This window comes from Prenolepis imparis, unplaced genomic scaffold (assembly GCF_030444845.1).
Source record: "Prenolepis imparis isolate NDT839.2.m4 unplaced genomic scaffold, iyPreImpa1.0 SCAF_10, whole genome shotgun sequence".
Classification (NCBI taxonomy): domain Eukaryota; kingdom Metazoa; phylum Arthropoda; class Insecta; order Hymenoptera; family Formicidae; genus Prenolepis; species Prenolepis imparis.
In genome coordinates, this window is record NW_028141168.1 from 3,555,642 (window position 1) to 3,573,272 (window position 17,631).

The 17,631-nt window shown below is 35.1% G+C and overlaps 1 protein-coding gene and 2 pseudogenes across 1 annotated transcript; all 3 read left to right on the top strand.

Moving 5' to 3' along the window:
• The first annotated feature begins 1,367 nt into the window (after positions 1 to 1,367).
• Positions 1,368 to 3,268, top strand: LOC145941449 (uncharacterized; annotated as a pseudogene).
• Positions 3,269 to 3,795: 527 nt separating this feature from the next.
• On the top strand, positions 3,796 to 5,773 carry LOC145941450 (uncharacterized). The gene is made up of 5 exons (XM_083047564.1): positions 3,796 to 4,568; positions 4,792 to 4,833; positions 5,038 to 5,182; positions 5,275 to 5,434; positions 5,570 to 5,773. The coding sequence occupies exons 1-5, from the start codon at positions 3,796 to 3,798 to the stop codon at positions 5,632 to 5,634; spliced, it is 1,185 nt and encodes a 394-aa protein (XP_082903690.1). The 3' UTR covers positions 5,635 to 5,773.
• A 9,934-nt stretch (positions 5,774 to 15,707) lies between these two features.
• LOC145941451 (uncharacterized) lies at positions 15,708 to 16,922 on the top strand (annotated as a pseudogene).
• Positions 16,923 to 17,631: the final 709 nt, after the last annotated feature.

Consider the following 17,631-nt stretch of genomic DNA (forward strand, 5'->3'; position numbering starts at 1 on the left):
TCGGCCATGGAAATAAAAGGCTGGGACTAGTCGCACGTTCATTATTCGTATTTGTAGATACAATTGATTGACTAGTATCTTGTACTGCAGTCTGTATCTTATCCTAAAAGATTAAACGAAATATTAAAACAATCATATACTGCGATAAAAGAAAATTCTATATATTGCATATTAATGAGAAATGATACATTAATCAAATCACATCGAATTGATGTTAATTGCATCGATTCGACTAAACCCCAAATGACAGTTTGAATGGTGAAGCTAGCTGAAATAGATAAGCGGAGGGGAGCACATACTTTTGCATAACGCGTAACGTATGTGTATAAGGAAACTCATTGGTCCGTAGCAAAATGCATAAGGAATTCAACCAATCGAATTCCTTATGCATGTATGTTATGCGTTATGCAAAAGTGTGTACTCGGGCTTATAAAGAATAGAGGGGCTACGTTCAGTCTCTTTCTACATTGCTATGGTTGCGCAGTAAGAGACAACATATATATGACATTGTGCGATAATAATAATAGAACATAAAACAAGTGTCCTCTGATAATACAAACTTATATATTTAATCATAGTAAAAAATAAAATTAAATTAAAAAATAAAAATTTAAATATTAATTAAAATTAAAATTAATAATAAATATCAATGATTAAAATGTGATTAAAATATAAAAATATATACAAATTTAACATTGCAATATTTTTTTAAAATTTTTATTGCGTAAAATTTTTTTTAATTAATCGAAGACACTATAATAAGTTATAAGAGAGACATATTATATTTATATATTATATATTTTATGACATTTTTAATTTTATAAAAAATTTCATTATTTACACATAAAAATACACACGTAAAATATTCTTATCTCTCTGCAACTAAAGATTAAAATTGCGAAAAGATTTTATAAAAATTGCGCTCTCGTATAGGCTGAGCCATATATTGTACATCTGATTGGTCGCAACTGAACCGTCGTTGTGTGCACGCGGACCGCGTGGCTCTACCATTTCGAGGTTAACTGTTACAGAGTTAACATTGAAGCGAAAATTCTTTGTGTGCGCAGATTTTGAGAAGCAAGAAAAGGCAGCGGAGATATCGTTTTGCAACTGCATTTAGGAGATAAAGATACGTAAATATAATGAAGCGTAATAATATTAAATTATCCGTCTCGCGAAAATTAATAAATAGATTATCAGTGAGACAGCGAAACAGGGTTATGTCTGAAATAAGAAGTGGTATAACTGTGGAAAATTCTTCTTGTAAAGCTAGTAATAATATTGATAATAACATACAAGATATTTCGTTAATTAATATGAGTTGCAATTCTCTCGTAAATATTGATATTGTAAATAACACTCTTAATATGAGGCATAATATAGATGATGAACTTTCCTCTTCCTCTTCATGTGTTTCTGATGTCAGTTTTCATAGTTCTCATAGTGATAGTATATCCTCATTGTCATCTATTAATAATTTTGAACCATCATTTCGCGATCGTTTAGCTTCTTGCTTTGTGAATAATAATTTAACTCATGTTCAAGGAAACAGTATATTATCTGTCCTTCGAACACATCCCTGCTTCGCTGATTTACCAAAGGACGTTAGAACTCTTCTTAACACACCACGGAAGCCTGCTGTTGTGTCCAACGTAGAACCAGGACAATATATTCATTTTGATCTCGAAGCAAGCTTAGTGGAAAATCTCTTTAATTCTTCATTCGTATCATCCATGAAGGAAATAGAATTAGATTTTAATACGGATGGTTGTAGTTTAGATAAAGCAGGTATTATTCATATTTGGCCAATTCAATGTAGAATTGTGAATTTAAAATGTACAAAACCAATAGTTATAGGAATTTATAAAGGTTCACAGAAGCCACATGATGCTAACACTTTTCTTGAAAAATTCATTACAGATATTAATAGAATCATGTCCAGTGGAGGTATTACTGTTCGTGCAACAAAATCCCAATACGTTTGAGAGCTTTTATAGCTGATGCACCAACCAGAGCGTTCATTTTAAATCATCGCAGCCATGTGTCTAGCAAACCTTGTTCCAAGTGCAAAGTTTCTGGTGTATACGTAGGTCGTATTGTCTTTAGTGGTATTAATCATGCTCTTCGCACTAATGAAGAGTATGTCAGATGTTTAGATGAGGATCATCACAAAGATGGTAAAAATCCATTAACATCGCTACCAATGAGTATAGTTTCACAAGTACCTTTCGAATACATGCATCTTGTATGTCTGGGCGTTGTGAAGAAACTTTTGACTGCATGGATCCATGGTAAATATTCACGCTTATCAAAACTTTCTGGAAGATCTACTTCAATAATATGTGACAGATTAAATATTTTAAAATCATATTATCCTTCGGATTTCGCAAGACGTCCTAGGTCTCTTGATGTTTTTTCTAAATTTAAAGCAACCGAATTTCGTCAATTTTTACTGTACACAGGTCCAGTTGTGTTGCATAATGTATTGGATGAGAAACTATATAAACATTTCTTGTTTTTACATGCTGCTATTAGAGTTTTGGTTTCGAAATCACCATCGAGGCAACATTTAAGATTTGCAGAGCTTGCAATACAGAAGTTTGTTCTTCGTTGTGAAATTCTTTATGGTCCAACTTTTCATACGTATAATATTCATGGACTCCTTCATTTCACTGATGATGTCAAACGCTTTGGTAGTTTGGACTCATTTTCTGCCTTCCCTTATGAAAATAATATGTCGATTTTTAGGAAAAATCTTAGAAAACCGAATCAACCTCTTCAACAGTTTTTTAATAGAATGGCAGAGAAACAAGTTCATGATATAAACGATAATAGCGAAGTTGATTCACCCTTTATTCGCGTGTCTTTATCGCATAATAATGATGATAGTAATCGTCCTCAGTACCGTAAGATTCAATTTAATGAAATAACATTAAGTATAGATGAACGCGACAATTGCTGCATCTTACATGACGGATCTATCTGCATCGTTTTTAATATTGTTGTTGTGAATAATTCTTATCGTTTAGCTGTAAAAAAATTTTTAGAGATTGATAATTTTTATGATATTGGTATAGTATCTTCGGCTTGTAGAGTATACAAGTGTACAACGTTAAGTAGCGAATTTTTTTATATTTATTTGGACGAAGTTAACGCGAAATGTTATAGAATGCCTTTTCGCAATTCTACGATGGACAATGATGAAGAAAATCATTTAGAAACGTTGCAATACGTGGTGGCTGTCATTATACATAGTGAGAGAATGTAAGATATATTTATACATATGTATATATATTCTTTTGTAAGCTTTTCAAGTTCTTATTTTTATAGAAATTCGTAATATTCTTTTTTTTTCATCGTGCTTCATAATACTTTCCTTTTTTTCTCGTTTTATTTGTATACTTTTGTAACATTTGCATGTATTTATTATCGAATGTCATCTTCATACTTAGTGTGTCCACTTGTTCCACTTGTTCATACTTTTCACAATATATTATTATATTTGCACATTTATCAACAATTTTCTTAATATCACAAGAAATACTTAATATTTGAATTTTCTTATATATCATAATTATAATATGTAGTGTATACTTTAATTTCAATCTTTTTATTTTATTTTATAATTTTATATTTTTTTATAAAAATATTGCTAAAATAAGTTAAAAGTTTTATTAGAAAAATTTAAAAAAAAATTAGTTTACTTTTTATCACAGTTTTACAAATTTTCGATATATTATCTACTATGACATATATATAATATATACTTTTTTTTGTACTTATACGCAGGTAGAAATGTCTGAACGACCGAAGCGAATCATCGCGAAACCACGACGGTACAAGACGACGTCTTCGGATGAGGCTTCTTTGAACAAAAGGAAAAAAGTCCCGTCTAACAACGTTGGAGAGATCGAAGAAGATGTCCAGGATATAAGAAGACATCTTGAGGAAGAAGGATCTATTTCTTCAGAGGATGACAATTTTGATAATTATAATAATTATTCACACACATCATCACGCACATCCACTCAACCAAACACGAACATTCAATCACCCGGTCCACGAAATACAAACACTCAACCATATGCAAATAATGACGCACATACATACACTCAATCACACAAAAACCTTCAGCCAGACACGAACATTCAATCACCCGGACCACGAAATACAAACACTCAACCATATGCAAATAATGACGCACATACATACACTCAATCACACAAAAACCTTCAGCCAGACACGAACATTCAATCACCCGATCCACGAGATACGAACATTCAATCATATATAAATAATGAAACACATACACACACTCAATCGTACATAAATCTACAACCAGCATGCTCATCATCACATAACACTTACATACCACAAGCAACACAATCATTCGCACAATACGCTAATAATACTTTTACAGATTTTCAGGATAATTATTCCGGAACATACACACGCAGAGAGCACGACATATTACCTTCTAAAAATTGGAATGTCGGCATTGAAGGATCGACACATGGTCATGGTTATCAGTCAAATAATTTGACGCAATTAGAAAAGTCGGACATTCGGTAAATTTATACATATTATATCTTTTTCTTAGGATTTTTTTCACTGTGAATATATTTTTAATAATTATTTTTAAACTGTAACTATCTGTTGTTATAAATTAAAAATAACTATTAAAAATATATCCACAGTGAAAAAAAAATTAATTTGGACATATTTGTAAATTGCACACATCTTTATAGAAATGTTAATCTGTGCTTACTAAATGTTACTTAATGTTTACAGGAAAATACACGAACGCTTAGATCGCGTAGAAACTGAAATGAAGTAAGAATTACATCTATCCAAACAGCATACATATCCAAAAAACATTCAGAGGACGTTTTTGAACGAAAAGATATATGTCTTTAGAGTGTCCTTTAAATATCTTTAGGATATGTATGCTCTGTGGATATATTATGTTTATCTATAAATATGTGACATGTTTGATGTGTGTTTGCATACTGATTTGTTTTGATATTTTATTTGCAGACGAATAAATTCTAATTTAGAAAAAGTGTTAAGATGCGTCCAAGATCGTCATCGCGCACCGCAGAAACCGGCCATCTTCCCCATAGCATCACTTGCGGACATGGATGCTTTTGAAAGGTTCAACGAAGACGAATATTCCAACGCCGTAAGTAAAAAGAAGAGTAAATTGTTCCTTTTCGTATTACAGATTTTCGAATTCTTACATATTCTTATATTATAATTTTGATCGATACGTAGGTAAATTATTTCCGTTACATCGGCGGCTTTAATTTGAGAGAAGCTGTGAACCTGTGTCTGAAAGAAAGTCTGAAGGATGCCATTGCGACGTCTTTTACATGGTGGGGCCGTGAAGGACACCGGCCGTTGTATAATACCCGTCTTATTGTGGCGATTTATGGTACGAGAATTAAGATATTTGTTTACGCATAATTGTTAATATTACTTCATATATTTTTAACGTCAAACGATAATTAATGCATAATTTATTAATAATTTATAATTAATTAATGATAATTTGTGTTTGATTTCTTAGATGGTGTGTGCCAAAACAAGCATTTTGAGAAACCAACGCGCTCTGAATTTCAAGTACAAATGTGAGAGGCTCTGAGGATGTCTAAGGAGAGATACAGAAGCAGATCACGCAAGAATACTGTTGCGCGCGGCGCAAGAAACCAACGAAACCGAGGGGACTTGTGGAACGACGAGCGATCGAACGATGAGCAACCGATTGGAGAAAGTACGGATGAAGAAGTTTTAAACAATTAGACAGGTATGTAATAACTTTGATTTTCTTTCTTAAGCTCGATAGCACCAACGTTATTTCGATCTTAAACGAGACTTTAATATGCGTCTGTCTTTATTTATTTATTTAGAAAGAAAGATAAAGATAGACACATATTTGTCTCGCTTAAAATAATTTTAATGCTTTGGCTTTACTCATTTTTAATTTTCTTATAATTTGGTCATAACGTAACAACTTTTTATGTACATCATCTTTAGATAACACGAGGACTGAACGAGAACGCCGGATACCACACAAAGGAGCGGGAATATTTTCAAATTGGTCCTAAAAGTAGTGGAAGCGTTTAAATTTTCACTTAAAATAAATAATTTTTTAAATTTATTATTTTTATTTTTCAATTTACTTTTTATTTTTTTTTATTTGAATTTTATTTTTAAGAATTTTTTTTATTTTATGTTTTTATTTTATTTTGATTTTATTTTAATGGAACGCTTCCGAAAGCACCAAGTCGAATGCAAATAGAGAAAATAGGAAGATCAGAAAGAAGAAGAAGCAATTATACACGAGAAGCTATAATTACTACGTGACCAGTGGATTCAATGACATATATATATATATATATACAGGGTGATTCAAAACAACCGTTTGTCCTTCAAATGTCGTATTCCTGACTGAATTCTAAGACAATTTTTCCTTTGCCAAAATTTGATCCGAAGCTTAGTTTTTTAAATTATTAAAAGAAATATTTAGCGAATTACGGCACGAGTACGGACGGTAGGCAGGAGCGGCGCAACTCATTATCCGACGCGGGCGACTGTGTGAGGCGCTCGCTGCGATCAGCTGTTCGCTACACGCGATGTGTTTGTGTGTGTGTGTGTGTCTGTGTTTTGCGTGTGTGCGTACACACACACACACTCTCTCTCTCTCTCTCTCTCTCTCTCTCTCTCTCTCTCTCTCTCTCTCTCTCTCTCTCTCTCTCTCTCTCTCTCTCTCTAGTACTCTGCGTTGATACCACTGCTTTCTCTCTCTCTCTCTCTCTCTCTCCTCTCTCTCTCTCTCTCTCCTCTCTCTCTCTCTCTCTCTCTCTCTCTCTCTCTCTCTCTCTCTCTCTCTCTCTCTCTCCTCTCTCTCTCTCTCTCTCTCTCTCCTCTCTCTCTCTCTCTCTCTCTCTCTCTCACTTTTATTCTTACCTTGTAGAGGTGTTTGATGACTTTTACTTCTGATGAATAATTGTTGCACGACTGTTAACAATGAGACATTCCCATCTGACACACCGAATAATAAACAAATTTTTCTTCTTTCAGAAATTGTATCCACATTTAGAACGAATACACTCACGCACTTGATCGAAAATAAAGAATTTATTTATCGATTGTAACAGTTAATCACAATCTCTTACTACTGATTGATTATTAAAATCACTCACAAAAACGCGTTAAATGCAAAGCGCACGTTACTCGATGCGGATGACAATAGTCTGCGACGATGACAACAGACTGCGGTGACGCGACGCGACGCGATGACGCGACTTATATACGTTATAATATGTTTTTTTTTAATAACTTAAAAATTATACATATTATTATCACATGTAATGTATGTACGCGTTCACGTTCGGCAACGCCGTGATTGTTATCGTCGCGTCGCGTCATCGCGTCACGTCGCGTCACCGCAGTCTGTTGTCATCGTCGCAGACTATTGTCATCCGCATCGAGTAACGTGCGCTTTGCATTTAACGCGTTTTTTGTGAGTGATTTTAATAATCAATCAGTAGTAACCGAGATTGTGATTAACTGTTACAATCGATAAATATATTCTTTATTTTCGATCAAGTGCGTGAGTGTATTCGTTCTAAATGTGGATACAATTTCTGAAAGAAGAAAAATTTGTTTATTATTCGGTGTGTCAGATGGGAACGTCTCATTGTTAACAGTCGTGCAACAATTATTCATCAGAAGTAAAGTCATCAAACACCTCTACAAGGTAAGAATAAAAGTGAGTAAGTGCGAGAGAGAGAAGAGAGAGAGAGAGAGAGAGAGAGAGAGAGAGAGAGAGAGAGAGAGAGAGAGAGAGAGAGAGAGAGAGAGAGAGAGTGAGTGTGTGTGTGTGTATGTACGCACACACGCAAAACACAGACACAAACAAACACTAACACATCGCGTGTAGCGAACAGCTGATCGCAGCGAGTGCCTCACACAGTCGCCCGCGTCGGATAATGAGTTGCGCCGCTCCTGCCTACCGCCCGTACTCGTGCCGTAATTCGCTTAATATTTCTTTTAATAATTTGAAAACTAAGCTTCGGATCAAATTTTGGCAAAGGAAAAATCGTCTTAGAATTCAGTCAGGAATACGACATTTTAAGGACAAACGGTTGTTTTGAATCACCCTGTATATATGTCGTTGAGTGGGTCGCATTTCTCTCAAAAAGAGCAGAGAACAAACGGTACTTTTCAGTGCCTATTTTTATTCATTAAATATGGATCACCTCGTTTCGCAATAATCGGCATTTTTCAGCGCCTAAATTTTAAAAACTATCTCCCTTACATCCCAATAAATATTATCACACATATCAATTGCTACTTTTTAGTGCCAGACACTTTAGTTTTTGATATTAATATTATAATCATAACGCTCTTCATAGTGTCCTACGATTATAATATTAATATTGTGTCAAATTTGTGTGAAATTATGTATTCTTAATTTTCTTTTTTTTCTGTTTAGGCGATTTATGGAGACGCGCTCATCGGAAAATCCCGCAATCCGGTTCTAGGACATCAATTATTTCACATTTCCAGAATAGTTTTATAAAATTTCATAATTAATAAAATAATAATTATCAATAATAAATTTAAATTATAATTAATATAATTATTAATTTTCGAGTGCTATATATGTATTATATGTTTTGTTAATAATTATAATTTAGAAAGATTAATATGTAATAATATGCAATATGTAAAAAATGATTATAAAAATTATTAGTAAAAAGTAACATATTTAATTTTTCATCTATTTTTATTCGGAAAACTAACTGGAGAACCCTTTAAATCCATTTAAATGCCCCATTTTATCAATAGTAAAAAACTGCAGATCATGCTCGGTTTCTGCTGTCAATCTGCTGTCATATTGTGCGCGGTCAGATCTTGCTCGATTTCTGTCGCAAATCTGACGTCAAGTCATGTTAGCAGATCCTGCTCGGTTTCTGTCGTCGATCTGCTGTCAGAGTCTGTCAGCAGGTTTTGTTAACAAATCATAAGCCTAATGCGGACATAACGGATGCCAATTTGCTAGCAACTTTTGTGGAAATTTGTTGTCGATCTGTTGACAATTTGCACACATTTTGCTTTCTGGGTTACTTTTTAAATTTAATAAATAGCATTGCGATGTATAAATTTAATCTATATAACATTAAAATATAATCTCATATAAGCATTAGGTCTATTTAAGTTCCATGCAATTAAAATAGTATATTGCAACAATACTAAAAAATTTGTACTACACATATAATTTTTATATCATGTAGACAATAACTTTGCCAGTATTTACCTTCATAGGCAATAACTTTGCCAGCATATCGTTTGCCATTTTTGTATTTAATACTGCAATCATTTTTTCCTTTTATTATGTCTGTTTTCTTGCAGATATAATATGTATTATCAGAAAATAAAACTAATGCAAACATCTTTTGCCTTTAACTCTGAAAATAGAAAATATTTAATTAAATTCAGTATTTACAATTAACAAACTAAAGTATTTAAAAAAAATAATACATTTATGAAATGTTTAATTAATTATTCAAAATAATCTTTAGTAAAACAAATATAGTAATAAGAAAAAAATTTAATACCTTAATCAATTTAATGGCACACTTGAGGAAAATAATCTCGTCTAACCTAATTCTAACCTCTATACTCTATATTATAAAAACATTAATCTTATAAAGTAACTGCGAGGATTCACTATTATCACAGATATTGTACAAAAGAATTTGTGTAAAATACTTTTCTGTAAGGAAAACAAAGATTTAATAATTATATATGCATATAAAATATAACTCAAATTAGACAATATAAAACATGATTACGTAAAAAATTTAAATAATGCAAAAATATAAAAAAATTGATAAATTACTGACCAGCATTTACATACAACTAAACCAGTTTATTAACAAGCAACATATTCAATAAAACTTTAACGTAATATATTACATCATAAACTAATAGTAAGTACATCATAAGCTAACAGTAAGTACATAAAACAATTCAACATATAGTTAATCAATCGAACTGCCCTCTGCAACTCTTTAGGTGCCTTTTCATGCTGACGCTCGACGCTCATTATTAGCGTCAAAAGACGTCACGTGACCAAAATTGACGAATTGGTATCTTTATTTTTGGTCACGTGACGTCTTTAGACGCTAAAAATGAGCGTCGAGCGTCAGTATGAAAAGGCACCTTTATGTATTAAGGCGCGACAAAAATAAGTTTAAATTTAAAACAATCATTTTGTTCAAAATAAACAAATATGAAAAATTATAATAAAGATTTATAAAATAACATTAAATAATAAGTATATTAAAACAAAAAATTAATTGTGCAGACTTAATTTTAGACAGATCGTAAAAGTCAGTTTCTATATTTCAGGATATGTACCGGTCCTGTTTGTTGCCATTACATCGAAAAAATCGGTTCCGACATTTCACGATACATCGCAAAGCAATTTCTAAATTTAGCTATATTTATCTACGTAGATGTAATATCTTTGCGCGTATCTTTCTATAAACAATAGTGCATTAGGTAAAATTCATAATTTCGTTTAAAATTAATTAAAGCTGTAATTTAAATAAGCGGTCCTGTTTGTTGCCATTACATCGAGGAAATCGATCCCCACATTTCACGATACATCGCAACAACAATTCCTAAATTTAACTGTATTCACCTCCGTAGCTGTAATGTCTTTGCGCATATTCTTCTTTAATCAATAGTATATTGTGTGAAAATCAAAATTAGACGCAACAGAACGTATTCATGCTACAGATAAATATTTCTCTAACAATAAGGTTAAAACTTCTAGTTTGGTAGATCCATGAAAATATTTCCTCTGCTAATTTGTAAATGATAATTATCATTCACATCCAATTAAACAAGTAATTGATGTAAGCTTTAACTTGTATCTTGAGAACGGATATTTGTAACTTCTGTTTAAACTTAATTAAAGATGTAATTTAAATAAGCGGTCCTGCTTGCTGCCATTACATCGTGAAAATCGGTTCCGGAATTTCACGATACATCGCAAAGCAATTTTTAAATTTAGCTATACTTATCTACGTAGATGTAATATCTTTGCGCGTATCTTTCTATAAACAATAGTGCATTAGGTAAAATTCATAATTTCGTTTAAAATTAATTAAAGCTGTAATTTAAATGAGCGGTCCTGTTTGTTGCCATTACATCGATGAAATCGGTCCCCACATTTCACGATACATCGCAACAGCAATTCCTAAATTTAGCTGTATTCACCTCCGTAGCTGTAATTTCTTTGCGCATATTCTTCTTTAATCAATAGTACGTTGTGTGAAAATCAAAATTAGACGCAACAGAACGTATTCATGCTACAGATAAATATTTCTCTAAGCTTAAAACTTCTAAGTAACAATGTAGGCTCCCTGCATTGATAAATTACAAATTCAAAAGGAGGCTATATGGAGCCACGCGTAGGGTGTAGGTACGCAAATATTAAAAACAAACTTGTTGTTAACAACAAGTTTGTTTTTAATATTTGCGTACCTGCAAATTGCTGCCCTTTGCGAATCATCGTCTCCTCACTGAACACGCCGCTGCACCGTCTTGCGACGTTTCTCCACAAAATCATATACAAGTCGGTCGCGGCGGCGAACAGTCATGTGGAGAATAGCTTTCGACTGGTCAACAAACTCGATGGAACTTACGTTGGTGACAATTGTGAACTTATTTCACTGGATGTGGTCTCTCTATTCACTAACGTCCCATTGGATTTGGCAGTCGACGGCATAGCCGCGAGGTGGAATTTCATAGAAAATAACTGTACGATACCGCGCGTGGAATTTTTGGGGACAGTCCGGCTTGTTCTTCACTCAACTTTTTTCACCTTTGATGGCATAATCTATCAACAAACCTTCGGAGCGCCCATGGGTTATCCGCTGTCTCCCATAGTAGCCGATTTAACCATGCGCGATTTGGAGAGCAGGGTGATAGGAGACCTTCCTTTTGAACTCCCGATCTACGTACGCTATGTTGATGATATCGCGTTGGCCGTCCCTCCCGGGACGAGCCAGGCGATACTAAGACAGTTTAACGCGTGTCATAACAGATTACAGTTTACTTTGGAAAAGGGGGGCAATAGACTCGATTTTTTGGATGTTACATTCATTCTAAACCGGGGATACGTTGAATTCGATTGGTATCAAACCAACATTTTCGGGAAGATATCTGAATTATTACTCCTGTCACCCTCTCTGCCACAAGAGAGGCACAATATTTGGCCTAATAAATAGGGCTTTCTGGTTATCACATCCAAGATATCACCAAAAGAACCTCGAATTGGTCATTGAGGTGTTACGTGATAATGGGTATCCATTACAACTGATTTTTGAAACATTTCACGAAAGGCTTAGGACTTTGTTTGCGAGAAATAAAAATAATAATTCAGGTGACGCTAACAGAACACCTGATACTAATTCGGCTCGCGTTGCATATTTTAATGTCCCATACATACCCAAATGGTCCGAGCGGTTTAGTCATGTGGTCCGTGATCTAGATGTAAAAATGTCCTACACAGGTTTGAATAAGTTACGCTCGTTTATCCGCGTGCATAAAGACACACTGCAGAAAGATTGGCATAATAACGTTGTATACAAAATTTCATGTCAAAATTGTAATGCCTCTTATGTCGGTCAGACCAGCAGGCAGTTGAGAACACGCATTAGGGAGCACAGAAATCACATAAAAAGAAACACCGCGCAAAAATCCGTGATCACGGATCACAGGCTGAATAACCACGAATTTGATTGGGATAACGTTGAGATCTTGGATGAGGAACCGTTTCTAAGGAAGAGACTTGTTTCAGAGATGCTGTTTATCAGGCGCCAGATAAATGGCCTAAACCGACAAGAAGACACAGAGTGTCTAAGTCAAGCATATATATCTGTTGTGACAAATATGCCTCAAATTTCTTGAAAAACGGTCTTCGTTTAGTTGTTATCGAATTCCTTTAGAGAGCCATAAATCATTTGTAACATTAATCTCCATACATCGTATGTTTGAGAGAGGGAGATAGAGAAAAAGGGGGGGGGGAGCGAGAGGAAGGGGGGACAGTGATAGAGGGAGAGAGACGGAGGGGGGAAAGGGAGAGAGAGAGAGTGGAGAGGGAGAGGGAGAGGGAGAGAGAGAGAGAAGGAGAAATAAATTCCACACATTGTTTGACATTGACTTCGATAACAGGCTATGAGCCGTGGTAGGGCGCCTTATAAATAGCATCAGAACGAATATCTTCTACACTCGTGCGTCGGGCGCGTCCGCGTACGGTCGTGTGAACGTGCGATGGATGAGTGTGTGAGTAAGAGTGAGCCCCCTTTCGGAAATTCCTCACTATACTCGTCATTATAGTCCACTTTTGAGTACCTCATGACATATTATGTCACTTTGTCTATCTAATGGGATATCGATAGGGGGGCTCACGGCTTTTGCGCTACGTGCGGTAGTATGTAGATTCCCCATTATTATTTATTGTATAAAATTTACTGAAGAAGTGATCCAAAGAAAGGACCGAAACGTTTAGATTCAATAAATTTGTTTTTCCAACAAGTTTGTTTTTAATATTTGCGTACCTACACCCTACGCGTGGCTCCATATAGCCTCCTTTTGAATTTGTAATTTATTAAAACTTCTAGTTTGGTAAATCCATGAAAATATTTCCTCTGCTAATTTGTAAATGATAATTATCATTCACATCCAATTAAACAAGTAATTGACGAAATCTTAAATTTGTATCATTAAAAGAGTAATGAATAATTTTTGTTTAAAGCTAATTAAAGTTATAATTTAAATGAGCGGTTCTGCTTATTGCCATTACATCGAGGAAGTCTATTTCTATATATTTCGAGATAGATTGCAAAGGTAATTATTAAAGCAGTTATTAAAACTTAGCTATAGTCACCTTCGTGACTATAATATTTTTACCGGTATTTTTTTCTAAACAGTAGTGCATTATGTAAAAATTTAAATTAGAAGCATCAAAAAATATATGTTCTTTCCATAAATCTTTCTCTAAACATATTATTTCACAATTACACTTTTTAAGATTAGGAAATAATGAGTGTTGACAGAGGCAATGCAACTTAATACAAAGTTAAATTGTTCAGGTTTTGAAAGTCCCGATTTTTTACGTTGTATGTATTGTGAATACTGGTACCGGTCTTGCTAATATACAATAAGTAGAAATCAATTTTAGTTCTGATTTGATACATTATATATCTTAAAACATATTGGTACCGGACCTTGTAAATTACTTTTCATATAAAAAAATATCGGGTCGGTCCTAATATGTGCCAAAAGTCTTAGTATTTGCCACTATGTCTCCGAAATGGTCCTGACACATACCGAAACATATATATATCATGACAGCATTGCGTTTTTTTGCAAGTGGATCATATCAAATGTATATTGGAAAAAATATTCATATGGCTGTAAGTCAACCTACTGTCTCCCGTAGTATACATGAAGTAATTGACATAATGACAAGACCAGAAATTATGAGTCAATGGATACATTTTCCAAGCACATTTGCAGAAATGAGGGAATTGCGAACTAAGTATATAAATCTTATAATATTAATCCATAAAAATAAATATAAATAAAGGCATGCTATTTTAATATAAAATTTCTGATTAAATATATTATATTTTAGACCAAATATATTATTAATGTAAGGCCCTACGCACAACAGACAAAATATTAGGAATAGAAATTAAATATTAATAAATATTAAGTCGGGCATAGCTTTCGTGACTATAATGTAAGAATTCGACCAATCGCGTTGCTTGATTCGGCATATAGATTGCCGAAACAAGTAACGCAATTGGTCGAATTCTTGCGTTACAATTACAGAAGATGTCTGTACTCGGCTTAATATTTAATATTTAATTTCTATTCCTAATTTTTGTCTATTGTGCGCAGGACTTTATATTATTACTTTTTATTATTATTACTTTAGCTTCTACAGAAGATATGAATTTCCTGGTACCATCGGATGTATCGATTGCACTCATATAGCTATTTTTCCTCCCGCAGCAAATAATAATATTCATCCTGAACATTTATATGTGAATAGAAAAGGATATCATTCTATAAATACTCAATTGGTAATAATAAAAGTTTTATATATTGACATTAATTTACATATATTATAATACTTTTAAGCGGTGTCTACAATAAGATTTTGGAACGCTGCCTATATATTATAATATTTATGTATATTATAAATGTTATAATTTTTTTATAATGTATATTTCTTTCAGATCTGTGACTGGCGCTTAAAAATTATGAATATAAATGCACGTTATCCTGGAAGCACTCATGATTCGTTTATTTGGAATAATTCGAATGTAAATAATGCAATGATTTATATTCACAGACGATATCCGCATGATAATTATGCCATGTCTCGTCCGGATGGATACAATCGTAGTAGCGTTCCGCTGCTCTATCTCCAACAGGCTATATTTAACACTCACAAAATCAAATTTTCCGCCCTTTGTCATTCGGCGGCGCGCCGTCCGCGCCCTCGCTCATGCGCGCGCATGCACCGGTCCTCATTGTTTTCCTGTTGCGTATTCTCCACAGGTTATTAAAATTTCTTTTAGAGTTTTCGTTAACTAAAGGTGATTTCCATTATGGGAAAATCGGCTCACAAGTCACGGAAGAGAAAGTCGTCGCCCTATAACGATCGTCTCGAGGTCATAGAGGAAAAACTGTCGCGAATAATCAGTGTAATATCACGTGTGACAGAAGAAGTTAGGACGAACGTCCCCTCGCCTTCCTCGACATTGTCCTTCCCGTCACGACAGCAACAGGTGGCACAAAGTGAGGCATCTGTAAGTCAGAGGAGTCCGAGGGATAATGGACAATGCACGATGGTTCCTGGGTGCTCAAGTATGCCAGATCTGCATCCGCGAGATACAGACGGCGAATTGACGCCACAGCCTGTAGGTGTGTACGAAAATGCTGGATCTGTATTTGCGTAATACAGGCGGCATAACGACACAACCTTTTGCTCAATAATCTACCTTTTTTCCCAGCTGCGGTAAGTACGCATTCGGACGAAGGTGAGATCCCTACCTCAGTAGAAGACAGCGCAGAGGTTTTAACTAGAGAGCTGTTCGGACCTGAACTGGTAGGAACGGAAGTACTACCTTGGAACGAATTAGTGACTCAGAGGTGGCGCGAACTAACCAGAAAAGGACTCACTGAGAATCAGCGACAGCCACTATTGAAAAAATATTCACCCCCCGAAGCAGTGGCTTTTCTCAGAGCCCCGAAACTAAACCCGGAATGTAAAGCAGGGTTAAAGAATAACTCCATAGTCAAGAGGGACGATTATAGTTCCCAGAACCAGAACGGTGGGTATGGCCTTGTGCGCTCTAGGAGAGGCTATTTCAGACCTCCTCAAATCAACGGTACAATCTTCGTTGGGCTCTGAGGCACGTCTAGCAGTGACAAAGGTTAGCGAAGGAGCAAAGATTTTAGCACCTTTTCTATCGCCTATCCTTAGCCAGGAGAGCACAAATTACACCAGTGCTAAATCTAATCGCCAAAAACACTGCGGACACTATTCCAGCGGACGACTTGCTGTTCGGAACATCCTTCGGAGAGGAAATGAAAAAAGCAAATTCCATAGAAAAATCATCCAGAGAGATTGTTAGAGCGCCCATTACAATCGCAAGGAAAGTGCAACAACCAATCAACCAACGCAGCCAGCCCATCCCAGATCGGGAAACGCCCGCGCCCCTGTAAGGAGTTCGAGACAGGCGACAACGAGGAGGACAGGGGCACCGAGCAGCAGTCGCCGACCTTCATTTCATCACAGATTCCATTCGAGAAGACGATAGATGAGGAAGAAGTAATTATTGGCGGCAGATTGTCGTGTTTTTTTTCCCGGTGGGAAGAAATTACCTTAGACCCAGTAATTTTACAGTCCATTAAGGGATATAAATTACCGCTTAGACACCAACCTCCACCTCAGAAATCTGAGCCTCCGGTTTATCTATCTAAACTCGAAGAGCATATCTGTTCTCAGGAGATCAACAGACTTTTCAATAATGAAGTAATTGAGAAGGTAGTTGATTGTGAAGGCCAATTTATATCGTCCTTCTTCGTCATTAAGAAATCATCAGGGGGCTGGAGATTTATCCTAAATTTGAAACGTCTCAATAAATACATTATCGCTCCACATTTTAAATTAGAAGATTGGAAGACGGTTGTTCGCCTTATTTCTCCGGGGGATTTTCTCGCTTCAATCGACCTGAAGGACGCGTACCTACTCATACCTATTCAGCAGGAGGATAGAAAACTGCTATGTTTCCGCTTTCAAGGTCAACTTTTTCAATTTAGATCCTTACCATTTGGACTGGCATCGGCCCTATATATATCTCTTTCTCACATATGCCTCGCGTTCTCTCATAAACGCCTCACACTCTTTCTTCTAAACGGTCTCGCGCTATTCCTTTCTCGCGTGCACCTCTCGCGCTATCTCTGGCGGTTCTTAGCATCGCGTTCGCCCTTTCCCCGCATGACGTCATCCCCCGCAAGGACCACACA